The sequence below is a fragment of the Hemicordylus capensis genome, chromosome 1 (genome assembly GCF_027244095.1).
Source record: "Hemicordylus capensis ecotype Gifberg chromosome 1, rHemCap1.1.pri, whole genome shotgun sequence".
Classification (NCBI taxonomy): domain Eukaryota; kingdom Metazoa; phylum Chordata; class Lepidosauria; order Squamata; family Cordylidae; genus Hemicordylus; species Hemicordylus capensis.
The window spans coordinates 458493325-458512717 of NC_069657.1; the positions used below are offsets into that span (position 1 = coordinate 458493325).

At 58.6% G+C, this 19393-nt stretch overlaps 1 protein-coding gene across 3 annotated transcripts in view; it reads left to right on the plus strand.

Moving 5' to 3' along the window:
- The window catches only part of SLC30A3 (solute carrier family 30 member 3), a 34425-nt gene extending 15517 nt beyond the window's left edge, over positions 1–18908 (plus strand). Inside the window, exons 1-8 of one of the 3 annotated variants that reach the window (XM_053251136.1) lie at positions 4169–4421; positions 6967–7184; positions 7689–7835; positions 13603–13756; positions 14046–14250; positions 16759–16864; positions 17096–17230; positions 17507–18908. In XM_053251136.1, the coding sequence (XP_053107111.1) occupies positions 4375–4421; positions 6967–7184; positions 7689–7835; positions 13603–13756; positions 14046–14250; positions 16759–16864; positions 17096–17230; positions 17507–17652 (1158 nt within the window). In that variant the 5' untranslated portion in view covers positions 4169–4374 and the 3' untranslated portion in view covers positions 17653–18908. The other 2 variants (XM_053251144.1, XM_053251129.1) reach the window with 2 other exon arrangements.
- Positions 18909–19393: the final 485 nt, after the last annotated feature.

Sequence of the window (19393 nt, forward strand, 5' to 3'; positions counted from 1 at the left end):
GCACTCAGACTTAGACTCTGAGGAGACACGCTTGGAGCTCTGGAGGGGGAAGGCCACATCACAGCCAATGCCACCAGCCTGAAGGAGACTTGCAGGTGCCATAAACCCAGAACCAAGAGTTCTCTGCATCAGCGGAGCTCGAGGATGCCACTCAGGACCCATTCTGCCCACTGTAAGGCCCAACCTCCGGGGGGGCCTCCATCATCCCCAGACCTCCAAGAGCAGAGTGCCTGCCTAGCTGACCAAGGTTTGTTTCCCAGTCGGCATATCTGGGCAGAGGAGGAGGCAGCCAGCTCAAGAGCCTGCCTTGGACCAGGGCCCTTCTGAGCTCCAGGACACTGTGGTGGGGCTCTGTCCTGGTTCTCACAGATGCCTTCAGTTCTGAGCCTGGCCTGTGCACGGAGCTCCAGATGCAGCCTTTCTCTCTTCCCCTCACCCAGGCTTCCTCACATGAACACTTGTGTGCAGCAGCTATGAAAAAGGCAAATCCCATGTTTGGAATAATTAAGAAAGGGATCAAAACTCAAACTGTTAATATTATAATGCCTTTACACAAATCTATGGTGCAGACACATTTGGAATACTGTGTAGAATTCTGACCACTGCATCTGAATAAAGGATGTTGTAGAACTGGAATAGGTGCAGAAGACAAAGGTAACCAAGATGATTGGGGGCTAGAGCACAGTCCTGACAAGGAAAGGCTACAACATTTGGGGCTTTTTAGTTCAGGAAAAGGCAACCAAGGGAAGACAGGAGAGGCTTATTATTATGTTTTTTAAAATTTATTTATAGTGGTGTGAGGCTTTGTTTGACATATTTGCGAAGAGAATTATGTTAATTTATATTTCTTTTCTTTTCTTTTTGGTATGTTGATGTTTTCCCTCCTGTTTATAATGTTTAAAAACTATCATAAAATTATTAATCGTGTGGAGAGAGTGTGTTTCTCCTTCTTAGTAGAACCAGAGGTCATCCCATGAAACTGACTGGCAGGAGATTACGGCTGGAGAAAAAGATGGGCCTGATCCAGCAAGGCTGTTCTTATGTTCTTGACACAGCCTGAAAACCATCCAAGACCAGACGGTGCATTGGCAACATCCAGTTCCGGTTCCACAAAACCTTTAGCATCCCATTCAGAACAGATATGAGCTTTTTTATCCACAAAGTGTCATGCAAATTGGTCACAGCAGGCTGCTGAGGGTTCTGTTTGATGGCATTTGGGGCTCTCACATAGGAGGCCCTGAACCACACAAAAAAGCTCTGCTGGATGACATTGAGCAGATGTGATGGTGGCAGAAAAGTAGGCAACCATCAAACATGTTTTATTATTCTGTTTGTTCTTTAAGGATATTTGTGCATTTATTACACATTATTCGGTAAATTTCCAGGACGGCAGAGCCATTTTTACTGCTCTTTGTTACTTTCGAACGCTGAGCTTACAATTACAAACAGAGTGGCTAGATTCTGTGCCGCTGCTATTGATACTCGTCAGTGATGGGTTAATAAGAAATTATTGTTGTCTTAACTTTTTCAATTTTAGATAGGAAGGTATGTTAAGTTCTTTTAATCTTTTATTTAATGTACTGTTCATATTGTACTGGTCTGTGACTGTAACAATAAATGACTGACAGAAAAGTAGGATTTCCTCATCACCCTCACTGCCATAGATTAGGCCCTCATATGCGCTCTAGCTGGTCACATTCATTCTGAGTTTCCCACCAGCAATGCCAACCAGCCTGTTTCATTGTCCGGAACTCATCTGTATACCAGGGAGTTGCTTGGACTCGACACGACAGGTTGGGCGAGGACACCTAGGCACGACTGTGTCAATCGCCCAACCCATCTCCTCATACCAGAGAGAGTTCAAGGTGTCAACAGGCTTGTCCACTCTCTCAGCAGGAAAATCCTCTGGAGCAACCAGGAATCCATTAGGATCCATACACCTTCGAAGGTGGTTCCCCACCCTGCAGAGGTGTATCATCTATTCAGCCACCTAATGGCGCAGCTGGGAAATAATTTGCCTAGGGAGCAAGAGGTTGCCGGTTCAAATCCCCATTGGTATGTTTCCCAGATACCTCTATCAGGCAGCAGCGATATAGGAAGATGCTGAAAGGCATCATCTCATACTGTGCGGGAGATGGCAATGGTAAACCCCTCCTGTATTCTACCAAAGACAACCACAGGGCTCTATGGTCATCAGGAATCGACATCGACTTGACGGCACAACTTTACTTTACAGTCCAGTCTTCACCAGATAGTGCTCTGTCCATGACAACCATATTAAGTCCTCTTGGACTATCCACGGCACATCACTGTCCACCATTGATCCAAAGACCAAGTTGAGCATAAGGTCTGCCACATGTGTGGGGCCAGAAATCAGTTGAGACAAGCTCAAGTTCCAAGTTGCACCAGACAATGTGGCCTCAGCATAGACGAAATCCCCCAAGACTTACAGCAATGGGGACTAACATCTGATGGGCCACTGTGAGAAACAGGATAGAACTTGGGTCTGATCCAGCAGAGCTCTTGTTGTGTTCTTTCCTTCTCTAACCATTGAGTATTTATGATCCTTCCTTCTTTCACCATCCAAACAGCACAGTATGCAAACAGCTACCACCACCTCAATGCCACCACTTTCCCGATCAGGCAACCTGAGCCTATAATTGAGGCCTGATGGCTATTCCAACCCAGTGTTAGACAACTTTGCCCATTGGGGGCAGGATCTGAACCGGTCTTCTCAGCATCATCACTTTGTTCCATAGCCCACATTGGCTTCTGCTATGCTCTATGATCTGCCTATCCTTCTTGGTTTAGTAGAAAAGTTCAGAACGGAAAGCCGCGGCTGGAGCTGCTGTATCCAAAGCAGAGTGGAAATGAATTTCCTCTGCAAAATATTCCTCAAAATTCATCAGATATCCTCAGTGGACATTTATCAAATGTGAACTGAATATTGTAGATATTTGATAGCCAACAGTTTCTGATTTCAATATTTGCTATTTGACTTTGATTCTAGTATTCAGTATCTGTGTAGTTCACCTGTAATTATATTTGGAATCTGACAATATTCGGCAGATGATATACAAAGGAGAGTTAGTAGCCAGCACTATTGGGAAGCCGGCCTTATGCCCGCCCTGATGGCCTTTGGGTGGCTTTTCACTGGGGGTGGGTGGTAAACACGCCTTTCAGTTTCTAAGGTATCCTTGTTTCCCCCCCACGGTTTCTATATTCATTGTTATAATCTGCTCTTGTAGTTAAAAATACTTAGAATGGCTAATACTTCATTAACTGCCTTGGGAAAAGGCAGGACAGAAAGGGAAAACCACCACATAAATATTAGACAGCTGATGGGCCGTGGTGCCCGTGCCCGTCATATTGGGCACTGGCTGACCTACCGTGCAAGTCAGCCGAGTAATGTTGTGTTTGAGCAACTTGCATTATATAAGAGTAAGCCAATTGGAAGTAATGGGCTTATTCTTGTGTAACACATATGGTATAAAGGCAGTGGAACTAGGCTGTCACACCCTTGCAAAGTATGTCAGCTAGTACCTGATGAGTGCTGCGTTATGCGATTTAGGTGGGATCAGACTGGTGATTGTTTGGATTGTGGCAACCTCACCATATGGAGATGCTGAGTGTTGAGGTGACATTATAGATGCCCCGTGTGACACTGCCCTTGGAAATGAGGTGTTTAAATCTGAACGCCATGTTCCCATCCCTGAGGTTTGGCTTCAGCTCTCACCCTGAGCCATTCCGGGCTCGGCTGCTCTCTGAACGCACCTCTCCACCCTCCCAGTGAGGACCAGTCGCCAACGCCCCCCACGGCCATGCCTTTCTCTGGCTCTTCGGAAAGAGAAGCCACGCGTGAGGCGGATCAGCACCACTCCTGCACGAGGAGGAGGGCTGCCCACACAAGGCAAAGGCCTCCGAGGAGAGAAGCCTTCCAGCCATGGGCTCGTGGGGCTGGGCTGGGCTGGGGTGGCAGCCCTGGGTCTGCTGGCTCTCTGAAGTGTGGCACAGGAGTCCTCCTCATCCAGGCGGCCGACTTCCTTACCCCTCTCTGCAGGCTTGTTGACAGTGGCCGCTCTGAGAAGAGCAGAAGGCCCCCCCCGCCCCCTCCCTGGCGGCCGCAGCATCTCCAAGGCGGGGCCGAGAGTGAGACTCCTGCCTGCAGCCTGGGAGAAGCCGCTGCTGCCGGGCTGTGAGGACCGTCCTGAGCGAGAGGGACCCGGGGCCCGGCTCAGCACGTGGCAGTTCCCTGTGCTCCTCTGAGTCTCCTCCTCCTCCTCCTCCTCCTCCCCGGTGGTGCTTCACCCAGAGCGGAGTGAAGCTCAGCAGGCCGGCAGTGCCAGTGGCACCTCCTGGGCGGCTGCTTTCCTCATGGCTCGCGGCCCAAGGCCTTGGAAGCCTCCCGGGCAGGGCCTGGGGTAGGTGAAGAGCGGGCATGGCCAGGGGGCGGGCGCAGGAGGAGAGCCTGGCGGCTGCTGGGGTGCCCGCCTGCCTGCCTGCCTGCCTGCCTGGGAAGGCCACCCACGGCGGCGGCGGCTGCCCTGAGCGTCTGGGATGGAAGGAAGGTGGGCTGCCCCGTCTCAACAGGCCACGCCAGGCCCTCCCTGGCAGCCCAGGGGCCCCCGCCCTGAGGGGCCTGGAGCTGCCTCGGAGGGAGCCCCCCCAGCCCCAGCCCCCCAGCCCCAGCCCCAGCCCCCCGGCCAGCTGCTCTGCCTCCTCTCTGGCCAGCAGCCTGGCCCAGGGCCTCCCGCAGGCCTCAGGAGGAGGGAAGAGCGGCGGCCCTGAGCAGGGCTGGGCTGGCCCTGGGCAGCAGCCGCTGGACTCCAACTCCCAGCTGGCCCGGGAAGCCCTTGGAGGCGGGCCCTGCGGAAACTGCCTGCCCTCCTTCCCGGCCCCGGGCCTTGCTCTGGGGCCCGGCCTCCTTCCCGGCCCCGGGCCTTGCTCTGGGGCCCGGCCTCCTTCCCGGCCCCGGGCCTTGCTCTGGGGCCCGGCCTCCTTCCCGGCCCCGGGCCTTGCTCTGGGGCCCGGCCTCCTTCCCGGCCCCGGGCCTTGCTCTGGGGCCCGGCCTCCTTCCCGGCCCCGGGCCTTGCTCTGGGGCCCGGCCTCCTTCCCGGCCCCGGGCCTTGCTCTGGGGCCCGGCCTCCTTCCCGGCCCCGGGCCTTGCTCTGGGGCCCGGCCTCCTTCCCGGCCCCGGGCCTTGCTCTGGGGCCCGGCCTCCTTCCCGGCCCCGGGCCTTGCTCTGGGGCCCGGCCTCCTTCCCGGCCCCGGGCCTTGCTCTGGGGCCCGGCCTCCTTCCCGGCCCCGGGCCTTGCTCTGGGGCCCGGCCTCCTTCCCGGCCCCGGGCCTTGCTCTGGGGCCCGGCCTCCTTCCCGGCCCCGGGCCTTGCTCTGGGGCCCGGCCTCCTTCCCGGCCCCGGGCCTTGCTCTGGGGCCCGGCCTCCTTCCCGGCCCCGGGCCTTGCTCTGGGGCCCGGCCTCCTTCCCGGCCCCGGGCCTTGCTCTGGGGCCCGGCCTCCTTCCCGGCCCCGGGCCTTGCTCTGGGGCCCGGCCTCCTTCCCGGCCCCGGGCCTTGCTCTGGGGCCCGGCCTCCTTCCCGGCCCCGGGCCTTGCTCTGGGGCCCGGCCTCCTTCCCGGCCCCGGGCCTTGCTCTGGGGCCCGGCCTCCTTCCCGGCCCCGGGCCTTGCTCTGGGGCCCGGCCTCCTTCCCGGCCCCGGGCCTTGCTCTGGGGCCCGGCCTCCTTCCCGGCCCCGGGCCTTGCTCTGGGGCCCGGCCTCCTTCCCGGCCCCGGGCCTTGCTCTGGGGCCCGGCCTCCTTCCCGGCCCCGGGCCTTGCTCTGGGGCCCGGCCTCCTTCCCGGCCCCGGGCCTTGCTCTGGGGCCCGGCCTCCTTCCCGGCCCCGGGCCTTGCTCTGGGGCCCGGCCTCCTTCCCGGCCCCGGGCCTTGCTCTGGGGCCCGGCCTCCTTCCCGGCCCCGGGCCTTGCTCTGGGGCCCGGCCTCCTTCCCGGCCCCGGGCCTTGCTCTGGGGCCCGGCCTCCTTCCCGGCCCCGGGCCTTGCTCTGGGGCCCGCCCCGCCCCAGAGAGAGGGCCTTGCTCTTGGCCATCTGCCAAGTGGGGTTGAGGGTGCCCTCCTTCTCCCACAGACTGTCTGTCGTTGTTGTTGTTGTTATTCTGCCCCTCCTACTGCTTCGGGCGGCAAGCAGTATTTTATTGTTTAATAACACAATAGAAGGGTTAGGGTTAGGGTTAGGGTTAAGAAATTTAACACAATAAATCAAATAGAACACAACGTAGAATGAAAACAAAACAAACCCAATTCAATTTAGAAACCTACCAGGCTGTAATGAAGCACCACTTACATGCGAGTAATTTCTGCAAGCTGTTAAGTTGATTTTGGAGATTCAGAGACTGTGAACGGCTCTGCTCTGAGTGCCGCCAACTCCGAGGCTGAACAGAGTCTCTCTGCTGATGAGGGCAGGATGCGGCCAGCTTTTGATTTCTGGCCCTTCTCCCCCATGCCTGAGCACCTCTCCCCTTCTGTTTAATCAAACACAAGAATCACAACTATCATTATAATTATTATTAAGAATACATAGACTGTATTCCGCTTTTCAACAGGAAATTCTCAAAGCCGTTTACATAGCCAAGTGATAAGAAAAGGCTTTTCCGCCAATCAAAAAATAAACACAAGGAAGACACCAGCATCAGCCCCCAGGAGGAAGGCTCCGCAGACGCTGGGCAGGGAGAGTTGCTTCCTCCCTACTAGATGGAAGAGAACCACCCCTGGAGAAGGTGCCTCTGTGCCCAGAGAGCCAGATCCTGTCTGGCTGCAGTCACTCTGCTAGTAGGAGCTCTTGCCCTGTAGCCCGTACCAAGGTGGCTGCTGCCTTCGTGGCCTGCTGGACTAGCAGGACCTTCCTTGGGCTGATGCAGGAGCCGGACTGCTCTTATGTCTCTCTGTTCTCCCAGTCTCTTTGCAGGCCCCCGGGATGCTTTCCCTGGCCTTCCGCCCGAGAAGGGGCATGCAGAGGTGCCTGTGGACCTGGAGATGGAGCACCGCCTGGCCCCGCACTGCCACCTCAGCAGTCCCTGCTTCCCCAGCCCGAGCCAGCAGAAGCTGCAGGCTCAGCGGAAGCTCCGCATCGCCTGCCTGGTCTGCCTCCTCTTCATGATCGGAGAGGTCATAGGTTAGTGCTACCGCAACATGGCCTCCTGCCCCTGTGCATGCAAGCAAGTGTGAGCCCTAACCTGGAGCTCCTCAGGGCTGCTCAGCCCTCCCCCCCCCTTCTGGGGGCTTCCCTCTCTGTCCAGGTCTTCAGCAGAGGTGCACCTAGGTAATTTTGGAAATAAAGGAGGCCCACTTTGGAGGCCACTGACTCCTCCCCCCCCAATTTTAAACACATTTTCAATGTGACCACACCACCTGGGACAGACTAAATGGGGTTTGGGGGGCCCCAGGGGGTGTGGAGGCCCTGGACTTCGGCCCAGAAATCCAGAGCATTTTCTTCTCCAGATCCCCAACCACAGATCAGCGACACAGTTCCCTTGACCAAAAGCAGGGGCCTGGCCAGGCTTTCTTCATAGCCTGCACCTTCCAGCCTGCTCCTCACTGCTGGTCAGGGCCACCAGCCCAGGAGTCCTTCCCCATCTCTGCCGACAGGGTCCCTGAGGCCTTTCTCTTTGCATTGCAGGTGGGTACTTGGCACACAGCCTGGCCATCATGACGGATGCAGCCCACCTGCTGACAGACATGGGCAGCATGGGCGTCAGCCTCTTCTCCCTCTGGATCTCCACTCGCCCAGCGACCAAGACAATGACCTTTGGCTGGCACCGCTCAGGTACCTTCTCTCACACTCCTGGCCCAAAGCCAGTGCACTACAACCCCGCCCCCCACCTCCAGTCCCTGACCTCTTTGCACAGCTGTTTCACTGCTGCTTCCCACGGGAAAATTGCTCTTCCAGAGGAGGAAGGCGGCTGCCCCACCTGGCAGGCTGGAGCCCTTCCTTGCAGTGGGACACAGCCCAGAAAAACTGCATGTGCTGAAGCAGTGGCAAGTCAGCCAGCAATGGGACTGGAGGGAGGGTCCCTAGTGGCATAGGCAGCATGTGCTTCCATGCGCCTGTGCACTATTGCGGTCCTCACCTGCAAAGGCCCTGGGGGCCCTGGCCAGTGATGGGCGCCAGCCATGAGAAGAGGGAGTTCTCTGCCTTCTTCACAGAATGTGGAATATTGAGGGTGCAGCAGGTACAGCTTCCTGAGAAGCTCAACTTCCCCTTTCAGTCTTTCTCAAAGGCAAGTTGAGCTGAGCTTTGACTTTCACTGAAAATGTGCTTCCCTGTTTCTCTTGAGTAACATTGGATAAACCTTCCCTAGCTGATGCCTTCTACTATGCAGCCCTGGAACAGACAAGGGACACTTCCAGACGGGCTGTTGAGTCTAGGATTGTCACACCTTGCTTGCTCGCCCTTTACAGAACGCAATGTCATCATCTGTCCGCTGTCCACGTGTATTTCCCCCACACATTTAAATCACTGCATGTATTAATGCTGAAAAGCGGACGTGTTTGTGAACAGCAATCGATCAATGCAGGGGCAGCACGCGGACTTGCTGGTGTGGCAGCTGTCCCGCCTCCTTTGGGGAGGTGTGGGGAAAGTGGGGAGGCCAGCCAACCGTCTCCCTCCCAGCCCTGTTCTGCTGGTGTGGTCAGGACATCACGCGCAATGCAAGCTCCCCAGAAGACACCCAGCATTGGTCACCGTGTGGGAGGACCGCTGCAGTCCCACCAGTGGGGAAAAGCAGCAACAGGCATAGAGCTGCAAGGAGAACTCCTGGCAGTGTCCAAGGACTCCTGGTCACGGAGGGCCTCAGGAGCCCCCTGAGCTTGCCCGGTGCGTGGGCACCAGTGATGGCTGGTGCTTCCTTCCCTTGGGGGCGGGGGAGGCCAAGGTTGGAGCACTGCCGTCTACCCCCTTGACTGGCCCTCGATCCGCTAGCCCTTGATCAAAATATTCAAAAGCTGCAAACAAATGAAATCGGTGAGAGTACCGGAGTGGCTGGAGACAAATGCCATTTGCGGGGGAGAGAGAGAGGATGCTCGTGGGTCTCTCCTGCTTTTCTGCTCTCTGGCTCCCTTCCAAGCACTTGCTCTTTCAAGGGGAGCAGAGATGAGCTTGAATGACCTTGGGCAACCAATCCCTTTAAGGTCTTGTTATGAGGGGGCCTTTTCATCCCCTTGAGAGATCTTGTAAGCATGGTTATAAAACCAGCAGGTTTAAAAGCAATCAATGTTTTAAAATCCAAATAAAAGTATATTTTATTGAGTCTAAAGTAAGAGGCTTGACTATGACACTGGCAAGGGGATTCCCTTGTTACGCATACACGCAAGATGTGCACGTGTCTAGGCTAATTGCATTACCTCTGCGATGAGTATAAGGATATGTGACTATGACTATAGTTAGGCAGGAACAAGGAAGGGAAGCAGTGCTGGATGGTCTGCTTAGCAGAGGAAATCAGTTGAGGGACCCAGCGAGAAGTGGGGAGAGAGGGAGGAAAGAGCCAGTCAAAGAACTGGAGGCAGGGCCGAAGGCAGGGAGGAAAGGGGCCTGAGAGAGTCCGGACAGAGAAGGAGAAAGCAGCTGGGAGAGGAAGTAAACCTGAAAGCACATTCGGAGAGAAGGAGAGAGAGAAGTTGGTCAAAGAAGGAACCGGTGGAAAGACCGAGGGCAAGGAGAGAGGAAGACCCAAGGAACGTTGGGGGAGAGAAGGAAAGAGAAGCCAGTCAAAAGACCTGGAGGTGGAGGGGAAGGAAACCCAAAAGAGTCTGGGAAGACGAGGAGGAGAGGCAAGCGAGGGCAGGGAGGGAAGGAAGCCGAGAGAGCTCAGGGGAAGAAGCAGGAGGGAAGCTGGTCTGAAGGAACTTTGACACAGTTCCTCATCAAAGACTCCTGAGGAAACTTAGCAGTCATGGGATAAGGGGACAAGTACATGTGTGGACTGATAACTGGTTGAAAGACAGGAAACAGAGAGTAGGTATAAATGGAGAGGTTTCACAATGGAGGGAAGTAAGAAGTGGGGTCCCCCAGGAATCTGTACTGGGACCGGTGCTTTTTAATTTATTCATCAATGATCTAGAAGCAGGGGTAAGCAGCAAGGTGGCCACATTTGCAGATGATACCAAACTCTTTTGGGTAGTGAAATCCAAAACGGATTGTGAGGAGTTCCAAAAGGATCTCTCCAAACTGGGGGAGTGGGCGACAAAGTGGCAAATGCGGTTCAATGTTAGCAAGTATAAAGTGATGCACATTGGGACGAAAAACCCCAACTTCAAGTATATGCTGATGGTGGGATCTGAGCTGTCGGTGACGGACCAGGAGAGGGATCTTGGGGTCGTGGTGGTGGTCGTTGAAAGTGTCGACTCAATGTGCAGCAGCTGTGAAAAAGGCCAATTCCATGCTAGGGATCATTAGGAAAGGGATTGAAAATAAAACGGCTAATATTATAATGCCCTTATACAAAACTACGGTGCGACCACACTTGGAGTACTGCGTACAACTCTGGTCACCACATCTAAAGAAGGACATTGTAGAACTGGAAAAGGTGCAGAAGAGGGCAACCAAGATGATCAGGGGCCTAGAGCACCTTTCTTATGAGGCAAGACTACAACACCTGGGGCTTTTTAGTTTAGAAAAAAGACAAGTGCGGGGAGACATGAGAGAGGTCTATAAAATCATGCATGGTGTGGAGAAAGTGGAGAGAGAGAAATTCTTCTCCCTCTTGCATCACACTAGAACCAGGGGTCACTCCATGAAATTGATTGCTAGGAAATCTAGGACCAGCAAACGGAAGTACTTCTTCACCCAATGCAGAATCCACTTGTGGAATTCTCTGCTACGAGATGTGGTGACAGCCAACAACCTGGATGGCTTTAAGAGGGGTTTGGATAACTTCATGTCCTATCAACAGCTACTAGTCTGAGGGCTGTGGGCCAGCCTCCAAGGCAGGATGCCTCTGGGTACCAGTTGCAGGGAAGTAACAGCAGGAAAGAGGGCATGCCTTCAACTCCTGCCTGTAGGCTTCTAGCAGCATCTGGTGGGCCACTGTGCGAAACAGGATGCTGGACTAGATGGGCCTCCTTGGGCCTGATCCGGCAGGGCTGTTCTTATGTTCTTAAGGATGGGAGTCAGAGAGGAGAGCAAGAACCCTGAGAGAGTTCAGGGAGAGAGAGGGAGAGGAGATGGCCAGAGGAACTGGCTGAGACTAGAGGGACCTTGGGCAAGAAGCAGAGAGGAACTCCTGAAGAGAGCAGGCTGAAGGACTGGGGACAGGGCAGGGAGGTTCATGCATGGGAACCAGGGAACATGAAGGCAAGGGGGAAGGGGGAAGCAGCTTCTTTTACTACGGAGCGAGCGAGGGGCAGATCTTGGGGTCATATTTGCAAGATCATGCAAATATTGGGAGGCTGCTGGGAAGCAGGACCCAGAGTCTGAGAAGGGGGCGACTCCCCAGGCTGCCAGAGGCCACTACAGAAAAACAGTGAACTGTTTCAAAGCTCTTGAGGTAGGAGAAAACAGGAGGGGGTGGGAACGAGGTCATCTACACTGCAGCGGACACCCGATGGATACCCCTGGCTTGAAAAAATGACTGGAGGTTAGTCCCTGGGCTCTTTACAGGAAGGCACACTCAAGGGCAGGCCTGCTCAACTTTGCCCCCCACCCAGCCGTGTCTGGACTACTATGACAGGAGAGGTCTCTCAAGGGCTACTAGTCTGGTGGCTCCAGGCCACCTCCAGCCTCAGAGGCAGGATGCCTCTGGATACCGGTTGCAGGGGAGAGGCATGCCCTCCCCTCTTGCTTGTGGGCTCCCCAGAGGCATCCAGTGGGCCACTGTGTGAAACAGCAGGCGGGATGAGAGGGGCCTCCTTGAGGGGCCTGACCCAGCAGCAGGGCTGTTCTTGGGTCCGTCTCTGCGGGAGAGCAGGCTTGCTCTCGAGTGAGGGTGCCCCTGGCCTGGGCATGTCATCCTGCTGTTCATGCCTGAGCACAGATCCTGCCTGAGCTCCGTGGCCCCCACTGGCGGCAATCTTTTTAACCAGGCCTGGGGGGTGGGAGTTGACGGCCCTCCCTGCTTTTACTGGTGAACAACAGACCCAATTAAACAACAACAACAACAACAACCCTCTAGCCTAATCTGGTGGGACCACAAGCACTCACCACACACCCAAGCCTAGTGAAGAGAGGGGGAAGTTGCGGGGGAGGGAAGGTTTCCCGGAGTAGAGGGAGGAGGGCCCCCCCCCGCACTACCCCACAGACGTGAAGGAAGGGGAACGAACCCTGGCTCTCTGCAGAGCAAACAGGGTGCAGTGGTGGAGGAGCAGAGGATTCCCAGGGGCTGCACCCGCTGGAGGGCTTTCTGCTGGCTCTCGTCTCTGGCAGGGGGCTGGCTGGTGTCAGTGGCTACCTGTGCACACTTCTAGCAGAGAAGAGTGAGTGGCGGGGTGGCCGGCTATTCCTAGACGACTGGATGTCCTGAGGCAGACTTAGGATGTTGTTGCATCTCGCTTTTGATCTGGGGGATCCCGATAGTCTGGCCCGCATGATGACTTCGCGGCATCCGTGCTCGGGCCAGGAGTGCAGCGGAAAGGGGAGCCTGGGCTGCCTTGCCCTGGGTCTCCAGGAGAGCTTGGGGGGTCGGGGTTCTCCGCTCCCAGGTGGGAAGCAGCTGCCAGGCTCCTTCCCTGGCTGCTGGACATTTTGGTGGGCAGCCATGTCCAGACCGTGCGCCTCTCTTAGGGGTGGGGAGGGGGTTTGCCAGGGGCCCCATTCTGGGCCTTCTGACTTGGTCTTTCCCATGTGTGGGGGATGAATTTCTCCCTGAGCGATGTGCTCCCATTAAACCAGGCAGCCCCAAGAGGGCAGTGGAAAGGGCCAGGCAGCCTTTCATCAGCCAGAGAGGCTTTCTGAGTCCTCTGGACAGAGACAAGGACACATGGATTCAAGTGGCCCATTAAATGCTCCACGGAGATCAAAAGGTTTCTTTCTATTGATCTACAGTGCAGGGACCCTCTTTCACAGTTCTCTCCCCCCCGCCCCGCCGATTTGGGGGTCCCCTTTTGTCCACGTTTGGGCTGGATTTGCCATGTGACTTCTTTGTCTGCTCGCTGAGGGGCCTGAGCTGCCTGCTTGTTTCTTGGTTGCTGGGGTGGGTGGGGGGGACCAGAAGGCCATCCAACCTGGAAGGAGGTCCTGAGTGGAGGGCCACAGTGGGCTCTGTCCTGGGTCCTGTGCTGTTCATCAACGATTTGGAGGAGGGGAGGAGTATAGAGGGGATGCTCACCTGACCTGCAGGCGGCAGGACGCTGGGGCAGGGGCCCAACTCACACCTGGCAAGGCAGAATCCAGATTCAAAACAAACTGGGCAGGCTCAAATATTGGGCCCAGACCAGCAAGCCAAAGTTCAGCAGAGACACACGCCGCCAAGTCCTGCGTCTGGGTAAGGCCGGCCGTGTGCACAAGGACAGGATGGGGGAAGCTGGCTTGCCAGCAGTGCCGACCAACATGGGGGTCCTGGCCAGGCTGGCGTCCTGACTGCAGCTGCCTCTCCCCACAGAGACCCTGGGCGCCTTGGCCTCCGTCCTCTCCATCTGGATTGTCACAGGTGTGCTGGTCTACCTGGCTTCCGCCCGTATCATCAACAACGACTATGAGATTGAGGCCTCTGCTATGCTGGGCACTTCTGCCTGTGCTGTGGGCGTCAACATCCTGTAAGGATCTCTGGGGGGGTGGGGAGGGGGAGGGGGGTGGGGTAGGGTGGGGGGTGGATCCCACAGACTTGGGAGCGGGGCAGCTCAACTGGTTCAGTGCATCCGCCAGGGAGAGGACGGTCTGGTGGTACGGGGTTGTTCCTTCAAAGCAACTTGTTTGGGTGCCCCGAGTGGCTGGGACCCATCTCAGGGGGAGGGGGCTTCAGCTGGTGTGGCGGGGCTTTAGGTGGGGGTGTGAGAGGGCTGTTGAGGCGGGCCCCCTGAGTCCTGTCCCTCTCCTCCTCTGCAGCATGGCCTGCCTCCTGCATGAATCGGGCTCCCCGCACGGCCATGGCCTGGGCACCGGGGGTTACGAGCGGATTGGCGACAGCCCCTGCAGCTCCCCCCCGCCTGCCCGCAGCAACACCAGTGTCCGAGCGGCCTTTGTGCATGTGGTGGGGGACCTGCTCCAAAGCTTTGGGGTCTTTGTGGCTGCTACAGTCATCTATTTCAAGGTAAGGGGCCATCAACAGAGCAGACCCCCCTCCCTGCTGCCAGGGTCTCCCCTCCCCCTCTAGCCCCACCTCCTGCTTGCCAGGCTGAGCCTGCCCCCTCCCCACACAAGGGGCCCCCAGGACTCCTTGGGGAAGCAACTGGTGCAGCACCCCCCGCCCGCCTGGCTTGCCACCACAGCAGTTCCGGGGCGGGGCTGAGCTCTCTCACGAGGCAGGGGGGGCTTCTGCAGCGGCCAGCCACCCAGGGGGTTCTCCCTCCCCGCCCCGCACCAAGGAGCCATCCAGGTGGGGCTGAACATCAGGTCCTTGCCTTGCCCCGGTGGGGTAACTGACATACCATGATGCAGTGAAAGCAACTCCTTTCCTCCTGCTGCTTAGCTCACTTCAAAGCTCTCCTTGTTCCCAGCAGAGGAAATTCACAGTCAAAAGACAAGGAAGTCGGTTTTGAGATCTCCCAGTCTTCACGCTGCAGAGTCTCTAGAAGTCTCCCAAGTTAGGGCGGCGAGAGAGCGAGAGCGCCTCTCAAAGAAGCTCCCTGGAAAACTCTTTGCTCGCCAGATCCTGAGGCTGTGCTTCGCATCAGCAGCCAAGCCTGGCTGTGGCCGCCGGGTCCGCATGGCTCTTGGCAGTGCTGTGGCACCAAACCTGGCCGAAGCCCGGCTCTTAGCTGAGGAGAGGTTCGTGCTGACACAGAGGCGGGTGCCTAGAGCACCCGCTCCCTGCGGGGACCACCCCCCCCGCCCCGCCCCGCGGACTGCGTTGGGTGCACCGCGGGGTTTGCAGAGGCCGGGATGACTGAGCCCCAGCCTCTGCTAGCTGGACTGCTGGCAGCAGCACCGCTGCCCATCCACCACGCTGGCTGCGTGGGCGTGTGGCCGGGGGAAGGTCGGCCAAACCCTGCCCTCCCCTCTGCCTGCCCACAGCTCCTTTGATCTCGTTCTGAGAACAGAAGGGTTCCCAGAGCACTAAGGAAAGATGCCACTTCGGGAGTTTCACTGGGCTGCGTGCCAGATAACTTGCTGCCTTCACGGAATTGCTAAAAACCACTCCAACCCAACCGGTCCTCCTCTGCCTTTCAGAACAAACAAACAAGCCTTGAGTTCCTCCTCATTGGGAACAAACAATGGGAAGGACAAACTTTTGCTTCTGAACGCGGCCTGCTTTTTGGAAGTTGGAGAGATGGCATCCTGTACTCTCTGCCTGGGCACATATCCAACATGGGTGGCTTCTCTGAAGCCCTTTCCCTGTTGAACTGTCCCTGCAGTATTGTCGTCTCCCAGATCTACTGTCAAGCGCTGAACATGCAGGAAAGAATGTCCCTTGACTATCTTCCTTATTGTACTGTGTCTCCTTTGTCCCTTTTAGTCTTCTCCCCACTTGGGATCGGGCAGCCATCGAGAACACACTTGCCTCCGTTCCCTCATTGATCGTATCTGTCAAAGGCTCCCTTGCCCACCCTGTTTTGCATGGACATTTTTATTTTTATGTTATTTTATTTTGCATTTATCTCCCGCTCTTCCTCCAAGGAGCCCAGAGCGGTGGACTCCATCCTTGAGTTTCTTCTGTCACAACAACCCTGTGAAGTAGGCTAGGCGGAGAGAGAAGTGACTGGAAGTGACTTTTGTATTCTGAAAAGTCTCCTTTTCATCTCTCAGCAACCTCCAACATTGAATTCCCTGTTCCTTTTCCCACTTCACACATTCATTTTGTAGAGCTAAACTGGTCTTTTCTTCCTCGTCATGTAACTTCAAACATGCGCCTTCCTTTTCTTTTTCCAGTCTTCCTCCTTCCAGTTCAAACATCCATTTCCCCCTTCTTGCTTTAGTTGAAAACATGCCTCCTCCTCTCCCTCCAGCCTCACACGGCCATTCTCCCATACCTTCTTTCTCAGCCCCAGGGAATCGCTTTCCCATTTCTCTGTTCACTTCAAACATCCACTCTCTTTCTCTCCCTGTAACCTTCCTCTCTTCTTCCTGCAGCCTTTGGCATCCACTCTGTCTCTTTTCCCAGCCTCAAACGTTCTCTTGACAACGTTCTTGTCCCCCCCCCCCCGCCGCCCCATTCCTGGTACAGTTGCTCCATAAACAAGCCCTTGTCTCTTCCCTACAGCCAGGGTTGATCTTTTCCCGAGAACAGGAGGGGAGGCACATCCACGAGAAGGAGTCAGCACGGGCCTTCTCTCCAAGGCTCAAGCCCCAACGTCTACCAAAGGGCTAGCAGCCGAGGCAAAGAGCACTTGCTGTGGCTCATCCAGTGGCTACCTTGGGCTGTTTGTGCTTCAGAACAGGTCGAAACGTCCTGCCCATTCAATTCTCCCCCTCAGCATGGGCAAGCCCCCCCCCCCCCGTTGCAGGCGGCCTGTCCTGACCTCGGCCCGCGGGGGGGGGGGGCTGCCCTGGGCTCGGTCCCTTGGCCTCCCGGCTGGGTCCTGAGGCGGCTCCCTCTGGTCCCCGCTGCCCCCGCCTGCCCCGTGGTGGGTGACTCCGCTCCTGCTCCGCCTCTCCGCAGCCCCAGTACAAGATCGCGGACCCCATCAGCACCTTCCTCTTCTCACTCTTCGTGCTGGTCTCCACCCTGACCATCCTCCGCGATGTCTTCCGGGTGCTCATGGAAGGTGAGTTGCAAGCCCGCCGAGGACACAGGCGCCAAGGAGGGGGGAGAACGGGGCGGTGGCCTGCTGGACATCAACGGGGCGCACACTCTGAGGGGGGACCGCCCCCCTGCAGCTGAGGAGGTCACCTTCTGCCCCCCCCCAGTTGCTGTTTGGGCAGCAGTTCTCAGGGGTTGCTGGGTGTGTGTGTGGGTGTGCGCCTTTGGACATCTACCGCCTCCCCCCCCCTTCCAGGGGCCCCCCGTGGCATGGCGTTCCAGGCAGTGAAGGAGCTGCTGCTCTCCATCAAGGGCGTGAAGGGGGTCCACAGTCTGCACCTCTGGGCCCTGACCCTCAGCCATCACATGGTGGCTGTGCACCTGGCTATCGGTGAGAGTCTCCCCCTCCCCTCGGGCTGAGCTTCGGGGGCGGGCGGGGGGAGGCCCTCCCTCCCGAGGGGAGAGGCTGTGCTCGGCCGGCCGGGGGTGGTGTGTGCGCGTCCCCTCGGGGGCCGGGCTCGCGGCCGCCCACGCCATGAAGGGGGCCGCCAGGCATGTCCAGAAGGCCGCCGGGCCCTCCCTGCTGAGCACCGCCTGGGGTGGGCGGGCGAGCGAGCTCCGCCAGGCGGGCAGCCACTGACCGGCCTTCCTCCCACCCGCTGCCCAGAGTCCGGCGCTGACATGGAGGCGGTGCTGCAGGAAGCCACGGCCCTTCTGCAGAGCAAGTTCGGCTTCCTCTCCTGCACCGTGCAGGTGGAGCGCTACCTGGAGGACATGGCTGTCTGCCGGCAGTGCCAGGAGCCCCGCAACTGAGCCCCGGCCCGGCCCGGCCCGGCCCGCCCTTCCACTGCCAAGCCCAGGGGGGCCCTGGGCACGCCGAGGCCGGCCTCCTCCCCGCCTCGCAAGGCTCCCTGGGGCGGGGCGGCCCGGCCTTGGGCCAGACTCGGAGCGGGCCGCTGCCCGCCAGCCTGGGGCGGGGGCTCCGCCGCTCCCTCCCCCCCCCGGGGAGCGCTGCTGCTGCTGCTGCCGCCCCCCTGCCACATTCCAGGCGGGGCGGGGGGGGCTCCTCTCCTGCCCGCCGCCTCCTCCTCTCGGTCCCGCCGCGTCCATTATTCGCCTAAGTGTCTTCGATGTGCACGCTGCCCCGCTTGGTGGGGGCGCCCCCCTCAGCCCCAGTTGCCCCCCGCCCCGCCCCGCCCCGCGGTGGTGAGGGGTCTGTTCTGCCCTCCTGCGGGCCGCGGCGGCCTAGAGTCGTGGAGGAGCCGAAGAAGGGGGCCCCGCTGGGCGACCAGAAGCTCTGCTCGGAAGCCGCCTGCCTCCACTCCACTCCTGCCGCTGCTGCCGCCCCGCGCCCGGCCTTTCACGCTGCCACTAAACTCTCGGTCTGGGCCCGCGCCCAGCTCTGCCCCGCCCGGTGGCTGGCTGGCCCCGATCTCGCCCCGCTGCGAGATGCACAGACTGGCAGCGGCAGCAGCAGCAGCAGCCCAGCTCCCGTGGGGCGTCGTCTCGGGGTGTGCGTGTCTCCAGGCAGGGGGGCGTGATCGGGGCGGCGCTGGGCCGAGGTGGCCGGACCTCCCAGCTGCAGGAGGACACGGAGGGCCGGCGGCGGCCACGCGAGCAGGGAGCCCGCTCCCCGGGGCGCCGTGCAGCCCGCCCCTTCTCGCCGCCTGCGGCATCAGGGCGTCGAGTTCTCCCGGCGCCGCTCCTTGGCGGGGAGGGAAGCCTGGGCGGCGGCGGCGGCGGCTGGCCGAGGCCCGACGGATGGGCTGCTTCTGACCTTCTGCCCCGAAGCCGGCAGAGGCCGGGTGGGGAGCGACTCCAGCGCACGCGCCCCAGACTGCCCCCCCATCCAGTTTCAAGAACCCGCGCAAGGGGCCTCGAGGCGGCGGACCGACGATGCTGATGCTGCCGCTGCCCCGCGAGAGAGCCTCCCCCCGCGCCCCCGCCTGTCGTGACCTCGTTGTGTAGAGTAGGTGTCTGTGCGCGCGCGCGCGCGTGTTTCTACTGTGTGGAGTGTCCCAATGTGGTGTTGACCAAGTGCCGAGTCTAATAAAGTCCGCCTGCCTCGACGCACCAAGCCCGGGAGTCCTTGGGATACAGAAGCGGGGCGGGGCGCGGGGCTCCCAACCGGCCACCCCTTAGGAGCGAAGCGGCATCCAGCCCATGGAAAGGGGCACATTCCTTGTCCCCGGAAGGCCTGGGCCCAGCGTGCCGAGGGGCCGGGCCTCCAGCTCACACTGGCCCCACGGCTGTGCGTGCACCACAGGGGGCACAGCCCCTGCCACGGACGCCCGCCGAGCTCCGGCCTCCCTTTGGCACCGGGCCCTGGCTGGGGGTGAAGGGGCCCTCCCTCTCCCCCTCGCCCCACCGTGTGGCTCTGGAGCGGGTTGACACCAGAGCACACTTCAGACTCCATCCAGCCCTGCAGCGGGAAGGCTGAGGCTCTGGAGTGGGCGGAGAGCCCAGCAGGGGCAGCTTCGTCCTTGCGCCTGGCCCGGGGCAGGAGTCCACTGAGCTGCACAGCCCTCCTTGGAGGAGGGAGGGGTCTCGGCTG